This window comes from Zingiber officinale, chromosome 8A (assembly GCF_018446385.1).
Source record: "Zingiber officinale cultivar Zhangliang chromosome 8A, Zo_v1.1, whole genome shotgun sequence".
In the NCBI taxonomy this organism is placed as follows: Eukaryota; Viridiplantae; Streptophyta; class Magnoliopsida; order Zingiberales; family Zingiberaceae; genus Zingiber; species Zingiber officinale.
In genome coordinates, this window is record NC_056000.1 from 11,418,610 (window position 1) to 11,444,100 (window position 25,491).

Below are 25,491 nucleotides of genomic sequence, written 5' to 3' on the forward strand. Positions count from 1 at the left end.
TTTCTTGATAATTTTACTTAGCCATTAATTTTAGTTTTAAGATTCAAATTAGGCCTAGCACAGCAGAGCCATTCAACATGTTTTATGATGAACCAGAGTACACGTACATGCCTCCTTATTCAAAAGAATATTTTACTATAAATAGAAAGTATATGGAGTCTTAAAAACTTCATAAATTTTGAACATTTTTAACCTAATAAAAAGTATTTTAATAAAATAATTCTTTATATATAATAATTTTAATCAAATTAAAATTATTTTATTTTATATTTACTAGCTACCGCTTTAACTGGCACAATTACTGAAATTAAAATATTTTTAGAATAAAAAATATATTGGAGTGTTATTTTATTCTTTTATATTTTTTAAAAATGCACTCATTCAATAAAAACACGTCATTTTGATTATTTTTTTTCCCAAAACAATCCATAGATTTGTCAAGCGGTCGTGTTAGTTTTGGATTGAGTTTGACTTTCGAATTAGAACAAGTGGCGTTCCACGGCCCAACAATCAAAAGTTTATGGGATCCTGTTCAAGTTTTGTAAACTTTTGCATTCTTACAGTGTCTCCGAACAACTGTACGATATCAGATTTATCGTCGCGTAACTCCAAGTCTCGCTCTGATCCATACGATAGTTTTGGAGAGGATCCCGATGCAAGCTCTGTTCCGCCCAAACCCTAATCGAACCCCTCCCCACCGGGGAGAGAGCAAACGAGAGATCTCGCCGTGTTGGCATCCGGTTGGAAGTGCTCTCCTTTGCTTCCGTCTTTCTTCTCCCAGGTAGGATCTTCTCCTCTTCATTCTTCGTTTCCTGGTTGAGTTGGTATTTGCCCCTACTCGGGGTGGTAGGCTGTTTATTTTCCAGCTTTTGTGGCTGCTCTTTCAGATCGTAGTGATTGGTTTGCAGAAATGGAGGCTTTAGGGCAAAGCAGAAGTGATGGAGTTGCTGCCCTGTACTCTACGGTGGAATTTCTAGTGGCAGAATCTGTAATGGTGGCAGAAAGGTTTCTCCTTTCGCTTCTCCTGCCTGTATGGTTTCTTCCTCTCCCTTAATTTTGTTTTTCTTTTTTCCTTTTTTGTCTCTCTCTCTTTTTAAGTTTGATTAAGTTGCGAATTTGAAGATTGATTAAGTTGGTTTTCTTTCTCCATGCTGAGCTATATCAGTAGTGAGGTATAGCTTTCTGCGTATTTGTCATGTCGTTATACAGCCTATTTTCATTATGTTGCTCAGAAGATTATGCATTTCTTTGGAGTTCAGTGTTGCTTAGTTTGGGGAAGATCACGGAATGTAACTTTGACAGTCTCTAAGTAGATTGATATTTTTTTTAGAAGCTTTTATATGGCCTTCCCTTCTTTTTATGATGTCTACTGGATGCCTCCAAACTTAGAATAGGCCTAGGTGCTGTTATGATTTTGAATATTTCGTTGCAACGTTGAACTTTTTGAATACTACGGTGAATTAGGCTTTTATTTTGTCTCTACTACGACGGCTTAGCTTCTGTAGGTGGACTCATATTTGTGGATGGGGACTTTGGTGTTTTGTTTCCATTATCTACTTTTTTTTTTTACCTTTAGCTGTCGTGTCTTTGCATGACGCGGAACAACCCTCCTATACTACATCTTCGTTACTGTGAATACTAAGGAAGGTGAATTAGGCCTTTATTTTATCTTTCCTATGACGGCTTAGCTTTTGGAGGTGGACTCATATTTGAGGATGGGGCTTTGGTGTTTTGTTTCCATTATCTACTTTTTTTTTTTACCTATAGCTGTCGAGTCTCTGCGTGATGGGGAACAACCTACTATGCATCTTCGTTTCTGTAACTATAATCTGATTTGTTCGCATTGTTCTCTAATTGATGTATACATTCAACTTGTCACAGATAGCTGTCCGTATGATGCAGAAAGTGTTAATTGTCAATGAGAAGAGTTTTAGATGCTTGCAGTTAATTCTTATTTATCAGTGGAAGTGTTTTCCAAAACGAAAAGTGTTCCAAGGCCTCCTAGTAGGATTAAGCGTAGCATGTAATTAATGAATCCTCTCAAGTTAGGCTGCTTCCTCTTCTCAGAAACATTTTCTTGATTCTAAACTATGTTTTGGCTTGGGTGGTTTAGGCTTTGTTACTTATGGGGAAACATACTCGTTTTCATTTTCCTTTTCAAGGGAAAATTGTTCATAAAAAATTCCAAATATGTTTGATAAGTATTTTTCAGGAAAATAAGTGCAACCCAAACAGAAAGTCAATATTTTTTTCTATCAGAAAGATGGATCACCTTTGTTTATGATATAATTTTTATTTTATAGAGAAAAAATTGCAGCAACTGCCTCTTTTTTTACTTTACTTTTCATTTTCCATATCCTCATTTTTTTTCCTTGAAAAATGAAAGCTAGAAAACTTTCTCTTCTTTTGTGATTGCCATGTTTTACAAGTCTATGCACTGAATGACCATTCTTACCCATTCATAATAATTAGTAAAGCATGTTTTTCAGAGCATGTGCATAATGATGGAGAATGCTGTGAACTTTATTGTTTGCACCTTCGTTTTTTAGTCTAGTCTTTCTCTATTTCTCTTTTTAACCTTTTGTTACCCTCTAATGAAATTCTTGTGACTTCATGTACCGTAACTTATTTATCCAGTTATCCCTGGAGCAGACTATGTTAATATATGCACTTTAGGTTTTTACCTGCGAACTGTGGGAATTAGCTCCGGTTGTAATTATTGAGAAACTATTGTTTCTTTTTGTACAAGCTCCTTTATTTGACCATATAGGAAGATGCCTGATTCATGGTAAATCTGAGATCATTGGTTGCCATTGCTTCCTTGAAACGTGTACTTTTTCTTCCTTACTGCTAAAAGTTGAATCTGCTTCAGGTGGGATTATTGTCAGGTGAAACTGCCCCTCCAAGGGAAGAGTCAGAAGCAATTTATGGGTAGGTTCTCTAAACCTTTTGTATATTTAGTTATATTGGCGCTTACTGTTCTCTTCCTCTTAAGAATGATTCGAAGGGGCAAACACAAAGCAGTCCCTGAGAACAAGGATGATGGCGAGTCAGATGACGAGGGGGACGATAACGAGGATGAGGATGGAGATGAACAAGAAGATGATGGGGGCGAAGATGATGTTTCTGGCGAAGATGATGATAATGATGCATATGATGACCCTCAGGCCAATGGTGAAGGAGGAAGTGAAGATGAAGATGATGAGGATGATGATGACGATGATGACGAAGAGGACGATGATGGAGATGAAGATGACGAAGATGAGGAAGAAGATGAGGAGCTCCAGCAACCGCCCTCCAAGAAGAGGAAGTGAGGTGCCACACTGCATCTCTCTCTGGCATCTTGGCTTTCTAGCTTGTTTCAATTTGGCTGTTGGCATTAAGGAGAGGTTAGTTAATGGCTGGGAGGGGATGCACCGGGGTTAGGTAAACAGGTTCAATGTCCTTTGTACTAACATTGATCTTCTTATGCCGTGTTTTGTTAAACATACTACTACCAATAGACATTTGGTACAAGCTTAATCATTCTACTTGTGGCAGTATCTAAGGTGCTTGCATATTTTAGCACTCCCAATGAAGTTTTAGATTAAACAAAACATCCTTAGATTTACTAAGGATTAATTGTTTCTTGCATTCCGTCAGGTGAGTGGGTTCTTTCAGTGTTATTTGGCTGCCATCTTTGAATCCTCCTTTCCTGAATAGCTCTGAAAATGGTTACATATCCTTTAAATTTTCTGCTTATTAGAACTTTAAGATGTCAGAGATGCCTTGGCTCCTCTTTAGGATGAAGACAAAATTAGATAGATCTTGCATGCTCAAATTTCAGAAATCTCCTATACAATTTTTGTTCTTTTCCTTTTTATGCGTGTAAATTGTCTTTCTTAAGGGACAAAGAAGAGTAGATGTTGCTTATATTCGATGTCAAAATGTCGAACCATGCATACTTGCACGTGACAACTTGCAAATTCAATTGTCTTGAGGTGGTTAATATGAATCAGATGATTAGATATTAACACAAGTGCGTAAGGTTGGCTGTCTGCTTTAATTGGTTGTTGCCTTTGTATTCCAACTGCCCCAACCAGATAAAGGACTAAATATAAATAGGTTGTTAGGCGTTTCGGGAAAGCATATGAATGCTACTCAAAGACCAAGGTAACATCAGTAAGTAAGTGAACAATAAATGAGGTAGATGAGATAGTTGGCAGCTCAGCCAAGCTTTCAATGATCGAACAATTCTTCCTACCAACAATAGCAGCCACAACAGTCCAAGCCTCTTATCCCTTCCCCAATAAAGCTCGTTTCCATTCCCTTTCCTCTCACAATGAGATGGAAAGCAATCACCATAAGAATAAACAGAATACAGTGATGAAGGCAGAAGAGGAACAAGGTTTAACAATGGAGGAGAAGGAAAAGCCAGAAAACGAGGGGAAGGCAAAGAAGCAATGGAAGCTAGTGAGCTACGATGAGCTTCCAGGTTATATGAAGGAGAACGAGTTCATAAAAAACTACTACAGAGCCGAGTGGCCCCTAAAGAATGCTCTGTTCAGTTTCTTCTCGTGGCACAATGAAACCCTCAACATCTGGACGTATTTGCTCGCTTCCCTTTGATCTCTGCCTCTTTCTTTCGCAAAACAAATGCTTCGTGTTTTGACGCTTAGTAGAACTTTGTGGTTTCAGGCATGTGTTGGGATTCATTGTGTTCTTGGGATTAACTTTGCTCCATGTCAGTCATCATGTGCCAGAGGTGGCTCAGTTTGTTGGTCATATCACTTGGTGAGAGATCTCGATGTCCTCTTGAACGCTTAATATGATTGCTTAAGTGGAAATGGGTGTTTGTAATTAATTATCCACCTGTTCTATCTGATTCACTGATTAGTTTAGAGTTAATTTTATTCTCTGAAATTTGGTGGTTGCAGGACAATCCCAGCAAGTACAGTCGAGAATGTCTCCAGCAATCTTGGCAATTTCTTTGGAGTAATTCTCTCAATTTATTTTCTTATATCAATTCATCTGCGTAAAAGATAAACCTAAATCTTTCACAAATTTAAAAAGAATTTTGATAGAAATTGTGAACTTTTTTTGCGAGCAGGAAGCAGCTTCGTACATCAAACTGCCAGTTATCGTTTCCGCTTCCGAGAAATCGGCGCCGGTGGCCGTCCGGTGGCCCTTTTTCGTCTTCCTCGGCGGAGCCATGTTCTGCCTTCTCTCAAGCAGCGCGTGCCACCTGTTCTGCTGCCACTCGCGCCGCCTCAACCTCTTCCTCCTCCGCGTGGACTACGCCGGAATCGCCATCATGATCGTCACCTCCTTCTTTCCCCCAATCTACTACATCTTCCAGTGTGATCCTCACTGGCAGCTCATCTACCTCGTTTCCATCTCCGCCATGGGCTTCGTCACCGTCTTCACCCTCCTCTCCCCGCAGTTCTCCGCCGGGGAATTCCGCGCCTACCGCGCCACGCTCTTCGCCGGGATGGGCCTCTCCGGGATCATACCCGCCCTGCACGCGGCCGTCGTCAACTGGGGCGAACCGCGGCGCAACGTGACGCTGGCCTACGAGGCGACCATGGCGACGGCGTACCTGACGGGCACCGCCTTCTACGTGGCGCGGGTGCCGGAACGGTGGAAGCCCGGGAGGTTCGATCTCGCCGGCCACAGCCACCAGATATTCCACGTGTTCGTCATCGCCGGCGCGCTGGCGCACTACGGCGCCGCAGTAATTTTCCTACGATGGCGCGACGAGGTAGGCTGCGCGGCGGCCTTGTGACCAGTTGAAACTTCGCAGTTTGACGTGTTAGATTTCGTTTCTATTCATGGTGCAAGTGTGAATTCGATAATGTTTGGATATTGAAACATTGTATACCGATCTGTTCAAAACAATATCATTGAAACATTGTAGCCAACAAGTTCTTCCTATTCGAAGTTGAATCAAGTTATCAAAATTAGTAAGAATATGTATTATTGTGGATGAGAAAAATCAAATAAGAATATCATGGTCATTTTTTTTAGTTGTATTCAATTTAAGCCGATTAATGATCTACAATTGAAAAATTACAAAATAAGTTATTCTAGCTGGCTAAATTTTAACCACTTAATATTATCCTTTTGTTGTATTAGAATGACAATTGAAATGTAATGGAATTAAATTAAATAACAACGAGTAACATAATTTGCTACCATTTTATTTCTTTGTTTTAGTTTTGATGCCCAAGTTGTCAAGTAATTCCCGTTGACTTTGTAGCTCCATCCACCACCCACCACTCGGTTTGACATTGACCGCAGAAAAATGTCAAGTCGCTCTTTTCCGGATGGGCCCATCCTTTTCGTTGTTGATGGCTGGTAGCTGCCTCGTTGTTATCGATTTGCCTTTTTTGTTTTCTGTGTGTTCGTTTACACAGTGCGCCCTATTTCTCTTCGATCACCATGGCGCTGGTTTCCGGAATCCAAAACCAGATCCTCGATGTCACGGGTAATTTCTCAAAACCAATTTCCTCCCTCTGTGAAGTTTGATTTTTCTCTCCTTCACTTTGCTCTTTGCTCTTTGCTATTCTTGTTGCTTTGGACGGGCAGTGGTTGGATGCAGCAAGCTAAGGGACACCGAGCTGTTCTCGCGCCAGGATCCGTACGTCTGCATTGAATATGCTAATTCCAAATTCCGCACACGCACCTGCACAGGTTGGTGTTTTATTTTTATACCTCCTTGCTATCGATTTCGGGAAGAAATTTCTTTTAGGTGGTTCAAGTTCGATCTCTTACTGGTTGGTCGAATCAAGGGTCTGTGCTGAAAAATCTTTGATTTGGGATCCCAGATGGCAGCAAGAATCCCACCTTCCAGGAGAAATTCCAGATTCCTCTCGTCGAGGGCCTCCGGGAGATGAACGTGACAGTCTGGAATAGCAATACCTTGAGAAGCGACGATTTCATCGGCAGCGGCAGGTTTGACTTAATCATTCCTAGTTTTCTTTGCTTTTAATTTATCAGACTAGGGTTTGACTGCTAGATGATGAGAACCAGTCTTCTTTTTTCTGTTCATAAATTTTACTTTTATTTATGGAACTGAATTATTAATAATTTGGATATTGAATTTATATACTGCAGCATTGATGCTAATTTCTTTTCTGCTTAGGATTCAATTGCAAAAGGTCCTATCCCAGGGTTATGATGACAATTCTTGGCCTCTACAGACTAGACATTCAAAGTAAGATTTGTATTTGATGCCATTCCACTACTATAACCAAATTATTCTTCCTGCATTCAAGTTGGAGCTTACCAACATTTGTTTTGCAGGTACGCCGGAGAGATAAAGGTGATCATGCACTTTCAAAAAGCATCTGTAAGTTCATTTAACAATGTTTTATATATGTATTTTGAAATTTGTAAATTCAATTAGAAATCTTCAACAAATTGCATGTGGTCATATTATGTAAGCAGCAAAAGCCTGCCGCGACTCCTCCATCTGGGTCACCTTACTTGCCAGGAGCTCCACCTCCAGCATATCCCCCTCCTTATGCTCCATATGCACCTACGGCTTATCCTGGAGCTAGCGCATATTCAATGTATCCTCCTCCAGTTCCGTCTCCATATCCAAGTTCTCCTTATCCACCTCCACCACAAGGCTATCCAACACAAACATATCCTCCTGCTCCTTATCCACCAGAGTCCTATCCGCCGCAATATCCACCTCCACCAGCACAACCTTACTATCCACCTGGTAAGATTAGAAACAGCTAGCATTTGCTCTAATGCCAACACTTATTGGAACACATTAGCAATAATTGATGATTGAAATTCTTTTGCAGGGCCTTACCCTGGTTCACACTATCCACCTTACTGAGTAAGTGATTGGTGAAATAATGTAGCAAATGGTTCTTTTTTCTGCTGCATAGTTAGGTGCTGGTGTTCTCTTACAACTTCCCTAGATGTCTTTGTATGTTCCTTTTGTTTAGAAGCAGGAATGCTTATCTGCAGATAACATCAAACTAGTTCTGTTTGGAATGAAGTATTACTCTTTTCCCCGTTTGCAATTGAAGTATTCTTGTGTATAATTGCTCCATATCCATATGAGTATAACATTTTCTTGTGCTTGTCATTTTATATCGGCATTGTATTTTTTCATTGATACTAATCTGGAATCATACAAATCCGAGGACTTGGTTGTTTTAGCTTGAAAATATATATTTAATCATAGACATAGAGATAGCCTGGAACTGGAATACACAGACAAACCACTGCACTTCTTTCTGGATGTGATAGAATTTATATGCCAAGGATAGGCAAGATCATCCAGCTAACAAATTCCTCATACTTGTATGTGCGTTTAACCATTAGGTAGAATACCTAGCATCAGAAATAGTGATGCATAGTTGCATGCAATTATCTACCATTTGAAAACTTGTCAGGCAATTTAAGACCTGAGATGTAATAGAAAGAGATGCTTCCTGAGTGTCTATTACTCAAGCTAATTGTCATGCCCTGAGGGTATATTTGTTTGCCAAATCGGATAGAGGAAATAGTTGATACTAAACCAATTCAAGCCAACAAACCCCAATGCGATATAAAATCACTAAACTCATAAAAACTGATACGTATATGTATGCATGTTCATGGGATCATACTAAACTACACAAGCTAACAGTTATAATAGTATAACAAAACCTCAACAATTCAACGAGGGAAAGAAAACAATAAACCACTAATAGAAAATAAATGAACTTCAAAAGAGAATTCAACTCGAGTGGGACCGGCAGTCAGGACCTCTAAGCAACATAACACATCTTCTATCTGTTAACCTGAAAATCAAAAGAAAAGCAAGAGAAAGTGAATACAACAACTAAATGGGTGATACTATATATAAGGAAATCAAAGGAAGCAAACTCAGATAATAATACTTACTAAAAAATAAGAGCACTATATAAGCATCTGCTAACCAAAAGTATAACAAATAAATCGGGAGTACATACTGTACATCTAAATTCTGAACAAACAATTGCATAGCCAGCATATAACAACTCCTGTCTGCACCCGAACGTGCTACCACGGATGTCTCATGGGCATATAGGATATATACGTAGCTATCTAGTTACGGACTGCATGCGAACTCGCTACCACATATGTCTCGTGGGCAGTCATATGTATTGCGATCACCGACGACTCTCTCCACCACGAATGGGAGACCATGGTCGATGATCCGGTGGTGAGAGCCCGGGACCCCCTAACGAGGGGCAAGGCCACGTGGAGGTCAAAGGGCCAGGTGGTCCGTCGAACAAGGGTGAGCCGACCGGACGCATGGAAAAAGGGCAGGCCGATCGGCCTGCCCGTAAACGTTTGATAGGGAAAGACGCCCTGACAGGAGTCAGGGTTCCGACGCTCAATGAAACAGTAAATAATGACCGAGCGGAAGGCCTAGGAGAAGGCAGGACATAATGGGCGCGTCGCCCGGCTGGCGCGGGGAGTTAGGGCCATCCGGACGACGCTCTTCGCGCCGGTCGGTCGGACGGACGTCCTGGCCGGGCGGTGAGTGAAGGATAGGAACATCTTCTGACAGCCGACAAGTCCTATGGCCAGGCCATACTCTAAGTCGGACAACAAGGTATTCTGTTGTCCCATCGGAGACATGATTGAACTGTAGCAGTATGGTGTCAGGTAAGCTCTCTGACAGGTACATACCGAGGTTTGGGCTGCGGACACGTATGCGCCCCGGGGGACGTGCATTAGTTCTTTCATCGCTCTATATAAAGAGCCTCTTCCTTTGCCGGAGGTACGCAATTTTTGGACAAGCTTGGGAGCTCCTTTTTCCACTACTTACCTGACTTGAGCGTCGGAGGGTCGCCGCCGGGAACCCCTTCCCGGCCCGACTTCTGTGCAGGATCGCCGGAGCTTCGGAGGCCTGCGTCATCGACTAGGAGGTGCCCAGCGTCCTTTGGTTCGGCGATTCGGACAGGATCAATTTGGCGCCGTCTGTGGGAACGTTCCTGTATCCGATCGGAAACAATGGACGAGGCTGGACGACAACACGCGGTGACACTTTCAACTGAGGAACTCGACGCTCTGATTGAGATAAGGGCCGCCGAACTTGTGGAGCAAAAACAGAAGGCAGCAGCCGAGCGGCCGGAGCAGCAAGCAACATCAGCGTCTGGTGGCCGAGCGGAAGCACCACCAGCGACCGTACCATTCCATCGGGCTCTCTTCCGCACTCCTGGAGCTGTAGCAACTAATAGAGAGCGGGGATCATCTTCGGACGAAAATCCCCCGGGCGGATCAATCGCCAATTCTGAGGCCATTCTACAAGACCCTCTCCCCAAGCACTACGTGCCTCCGACGGCGAGTATAATGGGACGACCGAACCGGATGATCATCTGGGTAAGTTCGATAACACCACTCTCCAATATACGGATGGAGTAAAGTGCCGAGTTTTCTCACCACTCTCTCGGGATCGGCTCAACGGTGGTTCCGGAGGTTGCTTAGACGGATCCATCACAAGCTTGAGGACTTCGGACGGCTTTCCTCCATCGTTTGCAAGCGGTCGGTATTATCAAAACCGGCGTGAGCCTGTTCGCCATCGAGCAAGAAGCCGTGAATCGCCGAGCTTACATTCTGCAGTTCAACCAAGTGGCGATGGACATTCCAAGCCACCTCGGAAACCATGATGAATGCCTTCACACAAGGCTGGTGGATGGGGATTTCTTCCGATCGCTCGTCAAGCCGCCCGAGACTATGATCACGCTACACGGACGACGAATACATTAGCGTGGAAGAAGCGGCAAGAAAAACTCGGTGGCGGGCTCCTCCGGTAGGCGGAAGCAAGTCGCTCATCACCGCCTAGAGGACCGGGCAAGCAATCCGATCCCCACGCCGGTCTCGTATGCGAGGTAGCCGCCCAAGCCAAAAAAAATGGACTCGATGTTACGCTCCTTCCACCGACGGATACGCACAACACAAGGGATTGTCGAAGTCTTCCTTCGTGTCTCATCCCATACCACGAAGCCGGACGACGGTCTCCCTCGATCGACAGCGACATAGAATTCATGGCCGATCGAACACGGTGACAGCGACAAGCGGACTCCCGGCACCGTTCCCAGCGGAGGATCGCGGCGTCGAGAACGGTCTCGACCGTCCGCTCGGAAGAGGAAAATAAAAGCAATACCTCCCGAGGCGAGATCAGCGTTATTGCTGGCGGGCCAACCGGAGGAGACTCTGAGCAAGAAAGGCGGCGTCCGGCTCAGTTCACGCGGTGTAGTCAAGAACAGGCCGGAAATCGATTCGGGCGGGGCTTGGAAGTTGAAGTACCCAGCGATGCTCGCTCATCAAAGCGGTAATAGCGAATTATACTATCCACCGCGTTTTTGTAGACAGGAAGCTTGGTCAACATCATCTTCAAACAATCACGTTTTGTTGAACAGGGAGCTCTACCCATGACAACTCCGCTATATGGGTTCAGTAACGGTCGGACAGATCCTGGCTACCTCGGGAGAAGAGCTCGGAGGACCAGACTGAACTTTGTGGTGGTCGATTCTCCCTCGTCCTACAACTTATTTTGGGACGACGAGTTCCGAGCGGTCGTCTCAACCTTCCACCAGGATCAAATTCCGTAGAGGACAAAGTGGGAGAAGCACGGGAGATCGGCCACTCGGCGATGCTACATCGAGATGGTCCGAGCAGAGGCCTGTTCCGCTCGGAAGGCGCCCGGATCGAGGTAAACGCCATCACCGAAAAGCCACCCTCTTTAGTTTATGAAGAAAAAGAGGAAGTGCAGATTCACCCAACTCGATCGGAGGCCACAACCTTTATAGCGTCCGATCTGGAAGAGAAGCAGAAAGCAGAATTGATCCAAAGCCTCCGAAGAAATCATGATGTCTTCGTCTGGTCGACACATGAGCTGCCCGGAATTTCACTGAACATAGCACGCACGGCCCGTGAAGCAGAGAAAAAGAGATTTTAGCGCCGAGCAGAATGCTATCATCCGAGCGGAGGTGGAGAAACTCTTGGAGGTCGGCCATATCCGCGAGGTACAGTTCCCGAGCTGGTTGGCTAACGTAGTATTAGTCTCTAAGCTGGGCGACAAGTGGAGAGTATGCATAGATTTTCGGGATCTCAACAAAGCTTGCCGAAAGATTTTTATTGTAAAATAATGTATGCTCGACGCTTACTAAGGCTATCATCAAGTGTCGCTCGCCCGAGAAGATCAAGAAAAAGTCATCTTCGTCACGGCCGACGGCACTTATTGCTATAATGTGATGCCGTTCGGATTGAAGAATGCGGGAGCCACATATCAGCGCTTGATGAATAAAGTATTCAGAGAGCAGATTGGGCGAAATCTGGAAGTGTATGTGGACGACATTCTCATCAATCCGTCCGAGCGCAGATCTCTTCAAAGACGTGGAGGAAACCTTCCGAGCGTTGCAAATATGGGTCAAGCTAAATCCCAGTACTGTTCGAGCAAAAGGCGTTTTACATAGTGACCGGCGGGGAATCAAGCAAATCAAGAAGGTGAAAGCCACAAGACATGCCGCCTCCAAGAAATACAAGGAAGTCAGCGTTTGGCCGGTCGGATAACCGCTCTGTCCGGTTCATCTCCAAAACGCCGACCGGAGCCTTCCTTTTTCAAGATCTTACGCAGCTCAAAATTTTCTTGGGACGAAGAATGCGGGCGTTCAAGATTTGAAAGCATTCGAACTCTCTCGATATTAGCAAGCCGATTGCGGGTGAGCCACTTCGTATGTACTTGTCTTCAACCGAGCACGATCGGCTCGACTTTAGTGGTCGGCGAGAAGAGCACGTATATTTCCTCGGTCACATTTTAAAGGATCTTGAATCTCGCTTCTTTGGACTCGAAAAGCTAGCTTTTGCTCTGGTCCTTGCCGCTCGTACTCCGTCCATATTTCTGGCGCATACCATTATTGTCGAAACCAATAGCCCGCTCGGACGTGTTCTACTAAATCCGGAGGCATCCGGACGGCTCATATGGACGACTGAGCTAAGTGAATTTGACATTGATACCAGCCCAGCTCGCGATCGGCGCAATCCTTGGCGATTTTGGATCGAGGTGCAAAGGGCCGAAGCTATGTGGAGAATATATGTGGATGGGTCGTCCACTCGGCTCGGGAGCGGGATTGGGATATTACTTCTCTCAAGAAGAGAAGATGCACTTATCCGTCCAGTTGGATTATAAAGCTACCAACAATGAAGGGAGTATGAGGCCCTCATAGCCGACTTGCACTCGGCATGTGGGAGCGGTCGGTAACGCTCACTCGGATTCGCGATTGGCGCTCGGCTCGCACCTTCGAAATCAATAGTGCCCGGCTCAAGCTCTACGCTGAAGCCTTCGAGAAGCTCAAAGCTGACTTTAAAGAAGTTATTGTCCAGAAGATACCCAGAGCAGAAAATCAAGCAGCCGATGAGTTAGCCAAGCTCGGGAGCTCAATAACGTCGGTCGCCATTCAGCAATCAATTGAAAAAGTACTGTTGGTGGCGCACGTCGACCGGATGGAAGGCCTCACATTTCCAAACGATTGGCGGACACTCATCATAGAGTTCCTCCGTTCGGGAGCCACGCCGTCCGACCAGAACGAAACCCAGCTGTTAAGGAGGAGAGCCGGTCGGTTCACACTCATCGGCGATCAGCTTTACAAAAAGGCTTTCTCACGCCCGTTGTTGAAATGCGTGAGCTCGGAGGACTCGGCTTACATCCTCCAAGAAGTGCATCAAGGATCGTGCGGAGGGCATCCGGGCGGACGATCGTTGGCTAAGAAGATCTTCCTGGCCGGGTACTTTTGGCCGACTTTACAAGCAGACGCCGCTCGGACCGTGTCGACGTCCCTTTCATGCCAGAAGTACCATAACTTCTACCACCGGCCGGCAGAGGAAATGAAGGCATCAACCGTTTCATGTCCGTTCGATCAATGGGGAATGGATAATGTCGGTCCGTTTCCGATAGCGACCGGGCAACGGAAATTTTTGCTAGTGGCGGTGGATTATTTTTCCAAGTGGGTGGAGGCCGAGCCGCTGGCAAAGATCACCGAACAGATGGTCAAAAAATTCATCTGGCAACACATCATCTGTCGGTTCGGCATCCCTCGCCGATTGGTTTCCGATAATGGGCGGCAATTCACAGGGAAGATGCTAGAGGATTGGTGCAAAAGCTACGGCATCGAGCAACACTTCACGTCCGTAGCTTATCCCCAGAGCAACGGTCAAGCCGAAGTAACCAATCGGGAAATTCTTCGCATTCTGCGCGCCCGGCTCGACCATTTGGGAGGAAGTTGGCCGGATGAAGTGCCGGGCGTCTTATGGGCCATCCGAACGACGCCGAAGGAAGGGACGGGTGTCACGCCATTCCATTTGGTGTACGGGGGCGAGGCGGTCATTCCGGTCGAAGTCGGCGTCGAGTCCGTCCGGATTCAGAGTTATGATAACGGCAACGCCGAACGGAGGAACATGGAGCTGGATTTGGTCGACGAGGAGCGAGCCAAGGCGTCCGTTCGACTGATGGCGTACCGGCAGCGGATGAAGCAAAATTACAACCGCCGTGTAATTCCCAGATCATTCCAGGTCGGCGATCTTGTCTGGAAGAAAGTCAAGCCGGTCGGCGATGTCGACAAACTGGAGGCACCGTGGGCGGGCCCCTTCAAGGTTATTGAAAAGTTCCGCTCGGGCGCATATTATTTGGAGGATGAAGACGGGCGGCAGCTAGATCGACCGTGGAGTGCAAATCATCTCTAGCCTTATCGAGCTGAATGAAAGGTGCACGAATGTAAATCATTTTTGTATATGTTGGTCGCCCATGTCCTTGTAATGCAGGAAGCAAAATTAATGCAAAGGATGGCCAAGGGTTCCGCCGATCGGCAGTGTCGAAGTTAGCCGTAAAGGCCGTCGAGCTCCGACGTTAAATATCGAGAGACGAGTCGGCGTCTATAAACGTCCGAGCGGAAGACCGTCGAGCTCCGACGTTAAATATCGAGCGCCTTACTATCAGCGTCGGCAGACCGATCGGCCTTAACTTTTCTCAGAGCCGGTCGGCTCACCCGTCTTGACAGGCCACCGGCCGTTAAACATCGACGAGGCGTTGACCTATAAAATTTCCAGCGGAAGACCGTCGAGATCCGACGTTATAAACGTCCGAGCGGAAGACCGTCGAGCTCCGACGTTAAATATCGAGAGACGAGCCGGCGTCTATAAACGTCCGAGCGGATAGCTAGTCACATGATACAATCAACGATAACCTGGTTATACGGCTGAGCGGCTCGCTCATCAAAAATGTACGGAAAATCCTTTTGGGGGTAAGGCACAAAGAAAAAGTTGGTCAGTGAAAGTCAGGGATATTAGCATGTAAATGCCGAGCGGTTACGTCCGAAAACTTAGCGGCTGCGCGGTCGCATGATAGATGTAATTAAGACGATCGAATTGAGCCGGACGGAATCGTGGTGCCGAGCGGAAAGGATATAAAGAACACTTTGGCGTGACGAGGGAAAAATGCCTTGCTAAAACAGAAGTGAAAGGAGCAGAAGGTCATCTATTACTCATTAGGTAAATCAAACAAGTCATTACAGAGATAAGTTGGGCCGAACGGCGGGAATACAAAAAAAAAAAAAAAAAAAGTTCATGAAAACGCTCCTCACGCATCAAAATCAAAAAGAGCGTCGGGGATGGAGTCCATCACGCTCGCGAGGTCCTCGGGGGGGATGGTCAGCTCGGCAGGCAGGTGGCCTTTGGTCTTCAGATAGCCCACCGCCGCCTTGATCGCCTCCTCGAAAGTGAGGGATATCTTGTCGGTAAACTTCTCTCCGAAGTCTTCCGAGCGGAGGAACGCCTTCCTCCCTTCTTCGGAGCGAGCCGACTCCCCCTCTTGATACTCTTTGAGTGCAACGTGGGCAGCGTCGCTGGCGGCCTGAAGATCCTTCAAATCTCCATCAAATCTTTGGAGGTCGGCCGAGCGGCTCTCTTTCTCGGTGGCAAGCAGGGCGTCCAAATCTTTGATGCGTTGTTCCAGCTCTCGGATCTCCACTTTCATCCGGTCCATATCCTCGATGGCCTGGAGCTTCCGGGTGGTCGTCGTCTTAATCTCCTTATCTCGTTGCTTGATCATCGCCTCAAGCCGGACGACCTTGCTCGCCAGATCGGAAGCTCTTTTCCGCTCGGCTTCCAGTGATTTTTTGGCCTTCTCCAGAGCGGCCGTCGATTGTTGGTTGTCCCCGGAGGCTTTAAGTTTTCTCAGCTCGTCCTCCAGCTCGGCCAACCGATTGCTAATAGCAATCTGCTCCACCCAGTTCTACGATCAAAGGTGAATAGGTTAAAAACTTAATTCAACTACACGAATAGAGAAGAAGGGCATACCCCGGTGGCCTGTTGGAGGTTGCTGTCGCCGAGCTGCCCAGGAGTCATCTCTTTTATGCGACGCCGAGCGTCCTCCCAAGCTTTTGCAAGGTGGCCCGTCAAGGTGATCTGCTGCTCGGGGACCACGGGCCGATCAGCAGCAGCCATGTATCTCTCTGAGGGGAGGCGCAGAACGGTCTTAATTAAATTCGAGCCGCTCGGCTCGCTCTGAGAGGCATCGGCCTTACCGGTGGACGAGGAGGGGAGGTCGTCCAAACGCCTGATACGGCGTAGAGTTCTAGAAGGGCTGGATGGCGGCACCTCAGAGCTGGCCCTCGGAGAGCCATGTGGGGTCGGAGTATTCTCGAGGGAAATCGTCCCGCACAACATCGGAGCATCCGCGCCCCGCTCGGGCTGTGGCTCATCAAGGGGAGTGGAGGCAGACGCAGATTCCAGGCGTCGGTGCTTCCGAGTGCGTAGCGGCACGTCATCGGCCGAGCGGCCCTCCACCTCGGCTTCGGTAGGAGGTTCTATGTCGCCCGCGGCCTCATCGTGAGAGGCAGGGGCGTCTGAGGCTTCGGGAACAGTTGGTGTCCCCTCGCTTTCTTCGCCGGCCGGATCAGCTGGAGAAAGGCCCCGTTCGGCGGCCTCCTTGTTCGTCACCGCCTCGATTTGAGCGGCCTTCAATTTGAGCTTCTCGGTAGCTTTGGCGCGCCACATGACTTCAGCTGCAGAAGCAAAAAATAAATCAGTTAGAACAAAACAAACGGGAAGATAAGGGAACTTACTCATGCTGCAGGGCAGGTCGGCTGTGGCAGAGGACAAGCCGAATATGCGCATTACTCCTAGGAGGAGTAGCTTGTTAATATGATAGCGCTGGCCAACTAGCCGTTCGGCTGCATGAAGGTAGGCCGCGCCGGCATCGCCGTCTGCCACTTGGTCCGAAAAGTTGGCCGCTCGGGAAAACGTATATAGAAAAAATGCTCCTTCCAATGTTTGTTGGAGCTCGGCATGCCATCGAAGAGGACGAAACCTATCCTAGATTGAAAAACAAAAGTTCCCCACTCGGCCTGTTTGGGATAGTAAAAGTAGTGGAAGATTTTTGGGTCTAAGGGGATGCCGTTCAGTTTGAACAAAACTATTACTCCGCTCAGCAGCCTAATAGAGTTGGGAACTACCTGGCCGAGCGGAATGCGGAAGTAATTGCAGACTTGCTGGAAAAATTCATGGGGTGGGAAGCGTAGTCCGGCCAGAAATTGGTCTCGGAAAAAAAGAACTGTGCCGATCGGCGGTTCATGAGGCCGATCGGCCGGTGTGGCTAATACTATTTGGTGGTCGGAAGGAATGTCGTAAGTCCGAGCGAGACGCAACGCGTCCTCCTCGTCAAAACGACTTTCCATGGTCGAGTACCATAGACCCGGAGCACCGCCGGTTGACTGCGAAGTACTAGTCATGACCGAGAGACAGGAATGCGGGACAAAGGGGGAAGGTTCAAGCAAGGAATGGAGGAAAATCGAATGAAGGAAACGATTAACAGCAAGAAGAAAACGTTGGGAACGAGAAAGAGGGTCTTACGAGCAAGAAAGATGATCGACGAGGGCCTGGGGGTTGCCGAAGAATCAAGGGGCGAGGTCGCCGGAGAAAAAAAAGCGAGTAGAGGAGCGCCGGATGAAGACGAAGCAACAAGGCGGCGGAAACGAAGTCGCGGGCTTTATATCGCCGCCCGAGAGCAACCTCCACCGTCCGATCCAGGTCGTCGATAACGAGGTCATCATCCAGCCGTCCATTTCAAACGGCGGCTGTCCCATCGGAAGTGACGCCACCGCCATACGCTGACAAACGCATGATCGCCACGTGTCAGCGGGATACTGGCCGCATTTAATGAGCTCCCCTTACCGTGCTCAGCGCACGTGATGGGTAATAGGGGAGAGCATCGGACATGGATGCTAAGAAAACACAAGGCATGGACAAGATACCGCCGGACGGATGAGCATCCTTACGCCTGGCCGATCGGCCCAATGCAGCCATCATTGCTCAGTCAGATCGGCAGTCCAGTCAGTCGGACTTCGCCTCCTTCGACTAGACTCGAGGGGGAGGCAAGTGATCCGGTGGTAAGAGCCCGGGACCCCCTAACGAGGGGTCAAGGCCACGTGGAGGTCAAAGGGCCAGGTGGTCCGTCGAAGAAGGGTGAGCCGACCGGACGCATGGAAAAAGGGCAGGCCGATCGGCTTGCCCGTAAACGTTTGATAGGAAAAGACGCCCTGACAGGAGTCAGGGTTCCGACGCTCAATGAAACAGTAAATAATGACCGAGCGGAAGGCCTAGGAGAAGGTAGGACATAATGGGCGCGTCGGCCGGCTGGCGCGGGGAGTTAGGGCCATCCGGACGACGCTCTTCGCGCCGGTCGGCCGGACGGACGTCCTGGCCGGGCGGTGAGTGAAGGATAGGAACATCTTCTGACAGCCGACAAGTCCTATGGCCAGGCCATACTCTAAGTCGGACAACAAGGTATTCTGTTGTCCCATCGGAGACATGATTGAACTGTAGCAGTATGGTGTCAGGTAAGCTCTCTGACATGTACATACCGAGGTATGGGCTGCGGACACGTATGCGCCCCGGGGGACGTGCATTAGTTCTTTCATCGCTCTATATAAAGAGCCTCTTCCTTTGCCGGAGGTACGCAATTTTTGGACAAGCTTGGGAGCTCCTTTTTCCACTACTTACCTGACTTGAGCGTCGGAGGGTCGCCGCCGGGAACCCCTTCCCGGCCCGACTTCTGTGCAGGATCGCCGGAGCTTCGGAGGCCTGCGTCATCGACTAGGAGAGCGGCACGTGCCCAGCGTCCTTTGGTTCGGCGATTCGGACAGGATCAGTCGACAAAATATATACCATGTAAAGATAAGCAGAAAATAAACAATCACATCCAATAATAATATCCTATAACTACAACTTAGTATGTTATCACTAATATATAGTATGAGCATAAATATCCACCAATTTCGGTAATGCAGTAATAACCATATTTAAGAGTAAAGCTCTACAAGCTATATTACGGTCTAACCTCATTAGTATATAGTCATGAGCCTAAATAACAAACAAAGGTCTAGTAGGATACTCGATATCCTACATTACGGTGTGGTCTTACCAAGGTATAGGCATGAGCCTAAATAACAAACAAGGGTCTAATATGATACTCAATATTCTATACTACGGTATGATCTTACTATTATATAGGCATGAACTTACATAGCAAGCAAAAGTCTAGTAGGATACTCGATATCCTACATTATGGTATAATCTTACTAACGTATATGCATAAGTCTATATAACAAGCAAAGGTCTAGTAGGATACTCGATATCCTATACTACAGTATCACTACATAAAGACACAAGTATAAATAGCATGGATAGCAACGAGACTGCATGAATATCAAATAGATCAAACTAAGTACAAACGACTAAGTATCAACTCAAGAAATAACTAGAGTGGAATAAGGGTAAGCAAGTAAATGCTACCTAATCAATATATAAGTAGATATAATCATGCACTAAAATCAAACATCTAAAAAGGACAAACAGGAACTACCCACCTCAAATATAGCTAGTGCCAAATAATTCTCACGTCGAGACGCTCATCCCGAATCAGAGTCATGCAACAATATGTTTAATTTAGCTAATTTCATCATGTATCAATTAGTTAACCTAAATCCTAAATCCAATTAGGGAAACCCTAATTGAAATGATTATTAGTTAACCCTAATTATTGGTTAACTCCATTTAGTCTAATTTACTGATCAAATTAGGATTAACCCTATTATTATTTCTAATTAATCCATCTTATTGATTAGTTTAGGTTTAACCCAACATTAACCCTAAACCTCACCCAATTAATCAATCCATAAATCCTTTAATTATATCTAATCATAATCTAACAACTAACAAAATCACTATTCATGTTACCCAAGTTCTCTCCGGTAATGGCCTACGGTGACACGACAGTGGGTGATTGTGGGAGGTGGTCGTAGATGCTGGTTGTGATAGCAACAATGCATAATGACAAGGGTCAGTGCTCGCGACAAGGGGCGGTGGCGCGCGAAGCGAGGGTGGTGGCGTCGTCTCTGTGAGGAAGAAATGGCGGCAATGACCTCACTTGTGGCAGCCATTGCTGCACGGGGACCACAAGCATGAGGGAGCAACAACCCCAGTTCTCTAGTGTTGTCTTAGCACTTCTGACTATGGCGACGCCATTAGAGGGTGATGTGGCTATTGCTTGCGGCGATCATGCAAAAGGGCGGGAAGTAGGGCTTGGCTAGAGATGATCAGGGAGGAGAGAGTTGTCGGCCGGATGCAAGGTGGCAGTTGCGACTACGACAACGATCCAGAGGTGGCGACGCGAGTGGAGAGGGTGGTGAGGGAATGAATCGGGAGAAAATAAGGGCAAAACTTTGGTTTCCTTATTTATACTTAGTCTTTATTAATCATAAACCTAGGTTAATGAAATCTATCAACTCCCAATTTAATTGATATTCCAAATAGGTTTTCTCTAAGCCTAATAGATTCATCCTTTTAAACATGCCATACGAACTCTATTTAAAACTCAAAAAATTTCTAAAAATGCTAAGAAAATTCTATAAGGTAATCCCTTAATTAACACTTATTATTTTTATTATTATTATGATTTAAGTGCATTCTCCCTCACTAATAAAAATTTAGTCCCTAAATTTACTACTCAAACTAAGGGATCCTTATCTGAGGGTAACAACTAAGCAATATAGCCATATACTAGTCCATTTTAGTATCTCGAAGAGTCTATAACGGTTTGGAATCCCGTATACACTACATGATCTACTTCTAAAGTAGATAATCAGTGTTCTGTGTGTTACGAATCCATCATGCTTCCGCTCCGCTGATATTGCGATCCGTCGCAATAGGCGAATCCACTAGACATAGATGATCTTTCCAACTGCCGTCCAAATCCATCCCACATTCTGTAAGCAAGTCTTCTAGTGTCTGAATGACGTGCTCTGTCTGTGTGTTTCACTGAAATTCTGCACAAAATGAAGTTCTGTATATATGACTCGTTGGATACTCCGCCCAGTGATCCAAAGAGTCAGTCTATACGAACTTGGTTAATTGATCAACGATTACCCAAATCGAATCATGCCCCTTTTGTGTTTTGGGTAATCTTACAACAAAGCCCATCGTAATATGCTCTCATTCTCATTCCGGTATCTGAATCTTCTAAAATAATCCTGTCTCTGATATTCTTTGTGGGTTATGGGCCCACTACGCTTCCATTGCGCCACTTTGATGTGCTACCTTCGCTCTTTGATCGAAACCTATATTTTTTTCAGCAAACCCTAGCTTAAGTAGTTAGATGGTATCTAGCAAATCGGTCAACATTTCACAAGAACTCAACGACTTAGAATTAGCATGGAGTTCAAGGAATCAATATAAGGTAGAATAGATACAAAACCACAAACAAAATTGCTATCAACAATAAAATCAATGCCACTATCTCTTATAAGCTGTAGTACATCATCACCTCACCACATCTTCGAATTAGGTTTATTTGATGAATCACAAAACCAACCCTGCCATTTCAGGCCTCTATCAAAAAAACCAACCCTACTTCAAGCTTTTATCCCAACTATCACAATTCAAGAAACATTAGATAAAAAAAAACAGATACCAGCCAATTGCCTGACTAATCAACAAATTTAAACATAAATAAACGGAAGCTGATGGATTTGAATCCCCATACCACCCCCATACTTGACTCTCTGATATATGACTAGCATCTAATCTGTTCTAATGGAGAAAATGATCCCTAAGCCAGATAATGAGTCCTAGGAGATCAAGCTCAAAATTGGATGTGAACTACCAATCTGAACTGTCCTGTTAAAACAATTGAATAATTTGAACAGGATTGATTTGATTATACCACCATTAATTTGAATCAAATCCCCGTAACACGGTGGATTCTAAATTAGTAGTAAAGTGGTTTGCTCGGCTATGCTAGAAGTTAATACATAATTGTTTTATAGAATCTACGCCAAATAAGGACCAGCTTAGTCTACTGTGCGAGAAGTAGCATACTTGTTTGACAAAATTACAACTTTTTGTATTTTCTGCACCACATATTAGTTTAGCAGTTGACATCAATAGACTATCAAGTTAAGGTAAGATTATTAATACCCATGAGCATCTGTAGTGGTGTATATAAAAGATTAATTTAATCAAAATTTATATATGTTTTTTAATTGGTGGAAGGAAACTTAATTGATATCACTACCAACTGTCTTTCAAAATCAATGCCGACAGTGTCTTTAAATGGACACTCGCTATACGCTATATAATGTGTTCCACTCTCATTTTATAATTAGTCCTTCCAAGTACAATTCAGAAAGAATAGAACTGACCACTTACATCATTCCTTTCAGAATCAAGTAGATAGGCTATTCAATTCACTTCTCATCTCTCTCTAGAACAGATAATGGCACCATAAGTTGTTTATTCGGTTTAAGAGTCTTAAGTCTTGTACGAATCCTTGGCTGCTCTCATCTTTCTTTTCAGATTGGGAACCAAGACAAGATCCAACCGTACTGGAATTGTGTTAATTTCAATATGTTATCATGTAAGCCTTCACTAAGCCTATAGGACTCAGGGGGATAAAGGAATGCCTACGAAAGAACATATGTTGCAGCTTCACTTGGTGTATTAGTGTTAACTCTAAGCTCTTCATTTAAATTCACTTTCAGCTCTTTATGTTTCTTCTGTCATTAGCTCTTAATCTTAATCCATAGGCATAAATCTCAACTCTTGCCAATCAACTGACTTGCCTTCCAATGGTCAACGAGAAGAGGTAGGGTACTGGTTCTCCTATACATTAATTTGAATGAACTCCATGAATATGCTCGTCATCTCAATCAATACTCGAAAGCATCCCATTAAAGGTTCTATTAAGAAAAGTACCTAGGAGATGCACTCCGGCTAATGCAAATTGATTTTGCTTTAATTGCTACGGGCACAAATTTAACTTATTCAGTTGCCTATGCTGTAGCCTCTCCTAAATCTGAAGTAGGGAATTGAGTTTCTTGGTCGGATAAGCATACAAATTTGAATATATTTGTTTTTATTGAATATCCTATTCCTTTGACGGAATTATTATTAAAGAAGCGGAACTATAGCGACAAGCTCTACCACGAAAAGAGAATATACTCATCTAACAACCATAGACTTTTTGTATTCACATAGCAACTGGAAAGTGGTGCATGAACTCAGTCTTTATAGCATATAAACCATTTACTTCTAGGGTGTAGCCTAAAACTTCCTTAATGGGCAAGTTTTCTCAAATGAAAGGTGTGAAGCCTACTCCAAGACAAACAAAAAAAATAATTAGATTAGGGGCTGTCTGGGTACCAACAACTAGATGTATGTATCCCCTAGCTCACGCCTTCCTGTGAAGCATCTTTGAATTCATCTTATCCTGAGAAAGCTCTTTTCTTAATGCTGTTAATGCCTTGTAACAAGACATAAGCACTAATGATTACTTGCAACAATTAGCATATAATCTTCTATGAAATACGATGCATCAATCCTCTACTAACTGTGATAGTATGAGTATACGTTCCTTGTCCATTAACCAATTGGTAGTGGCAAGGGCGGTAATGCTGCTGGTATTTCTTGAGACTGTGCTCCTTGATCTCCAATAGGCTGTTGACGAGTCTGACCCCTATTTTTCATCTCGGTCTCAATTGATACCACAAAAGAATCTATATCCTGCATCAAGTCAGGTCCTTAGTGTTAACTAGTTACATCCATGGTTGACCCCGATCACGACTGCAAATAAGGCTGATTCACTAAGTGTCATATACTAAACCAGATCAGTGAGTACCTAATAGACAGATATAGAAACAGTTACACAATCCAACTAAATGCAAGAGAGTCTAACCAACATATCTCAATTTCTTTGATATTCAACTTGTCTAACAATAACCTACACTAGGAAGTAAACACAAAAGGTAAGATAATCACCAGAGGTATACCTTACTTTCCTATAGCTCAGAGATGTCCTTCGGCTTGCCTTACGTCCCAAACTCGAAAAATCGTAAATCGAAATGAGATGGAAATCCAAAAAAAAAATAAAAAAAAATACAAAACCGAGCATTCGAACTCGAACCTTGCTCTGATACCAATAAAATTTTCACGCCCCAAGTTATACTTGTCCACCAAATCGGAGGGTACCCCCTAGTGACACTATAGAAAATAATCGATACCAAACCAATTCAAGTCAACACAAGCCCCAATGTGAGATAAAATCACTAAACTCATGCGTATATGTATGCATGTTCATGTGATCATACTAAACTACACAAGCAAACCGTTATAATATTATAACAAAACCTCAACAATTCGATAAGGGAAAAAACAATAAACAATGATAGCGGAACAAAAAATAAATCAACTCCAAAAGAAGAATCCAACTCGAGTGGGACCGGCAACCAGAATATCTGAGCGACACAACACATCCTCTATCTGCTAACTTAAAAATCAAAGGAAAAACAAGGGATAGTAAGTATAACAACTCAGCGAGTATATGATACTATATAAGGAGATCAAAGGAAGAAGTCTCAGATAATAATACTTACTACAAAAGTAAGAGCACTATATAATGATTTACTAACCAAAAGTATAACCAATAAATCCGGATTACATGCCATACATCCAAATCCTACACAAACAATTACATAGCCAACATATAACAAGTCTTGTTTGCACGCGAACTCGCCACCACGGATGTCTCATGGGCATATAGGATATATACGTAGCTATCTGGTTATGGACTGCATGCGAACTCGCTACCACAGATGTCTTGTGGGCAATCATATGTATCGTGATTGCTGACGACTCTCTTCACCACGAATGAGAGACAATGGTCGAAAGAATATACACCATGTAATGATAAGTAGAAAATAAACAATCACATCCAATAATAATATCCTATAACTACACCTTGGTATGTTATCACTAACATATGGTATGCGCATACATATCCACCAATCTCGGTAATGCAGTAATAACCATATTTAAGAGTAAAGCTCTACAAGGTATATTACGGTCTAACCTCATTAGTATATAGTCATGAGCCTAAATAACAAACAAAGGTCTAGTAGAATACTCGAT

General features: G+C 44.7%; 3 protein-coding genes across 7 annotated transcripts; all 3 read left to right on the forward strand.

Annotated features, from left to right (window-relative positions):
• The first annotated feature begins 607 nt into the window (after positions 1–607).
• LOC122012443 (glutamic acid-rich protein-like) lies at positions 608–3,542 on the forward strand. Of its 3 annotated transcripts, none has more exons than XM_042568987.1 (4): positions 608–781; positions 867–1,030; positions 2,873–2,931; positions 2,996–3,542. In XM_042568987.1, the coding sequence occupies exons 2-4, from the start codon at positions 911–913 to the stop codon at positions 3,312–3,314; spliced, it is 498 nt and encodes a 165-aa protein (XP_042424921.1). In that variant the 5' UTR covers positions 608–781; positions 867–910; the 3' UTR covers positions 3,315–3,542. The 3 variants fall into 3 exon arrangements, with proteins under 3 accessions (XP_042424921.1, XP_042424920.1, XP_042424919.1); XM_042568986.1 differs by having other exon boundaries at positions 888–1,030; XM_042568985.1 differs by having other exon boundaries at positions 611–781; positions 909–1,030.
• Positions 3,543–3,907: 365 nt separating this feature from the next.
• On the forward strand, positions 3,908–5,949 carry LOC122012442 (heptahelical transmembrane protein ADIPOR1-like). The gene is made up of 4 exons (XM_042568984.1): positions 3,908–4,586; positions 4,678–4,773; positions 4,917–4,974; positions 5,090–5,949. Exons 1-4 carry the CDS (start codon positions 4,222–4,224, stop codon positions 5,762–5,764), a joined length of 1,194 nt encoding a protein of 397 aa, XP_042424918.1. The 5' UTR covers positions 3,908–4,221; the 3' UTR covers positions 5,765–5,949.
• A 364-nt stretch (positions 5,950–6,313) lies between these two features.
• On the forward strand, positions 6,314–8,050 carry LOC122010457 (elicitor-responsive protein 1-like). Of its 3 annotated transcripts, XM_042566997.1 has the most exons (8): positions 6,314–6,466; positions 6,568–6,672; positions 6,807–6,933; positions 7,124–7,195; positions 7,285–7,330; positions 7,426–7,708; positions 7,797–7,831; positions 7,966–8,050. In XM_042566997.1, exons 1-7 carry the CDS (start codon positions 6,421–6,423, stop codon positions 7,829–7,831), a joined length of 714 nt encoding a protein of 237 aa, XP_042422931.1. In that variant the 5' UTR covers positions 6,314–6,420; the 3' UTR covers positions 7,966–8,050. The 3 variants fall into 3 exon arrangements, with proteins under 3 accessions (XP_042422931.1, XP_042422930.1, XP_042422932.1); XM_042566996.1 differs by having other exon boundaries at positions 7,797–8,050; XM_042566998.1 differs by having other exon boundaries at positions 7,429–7,708; positions 7,797–8,050.
• The last annotated feature ends 17,441 nt before the right edge of the window (positions 8,051–25,491 follow it).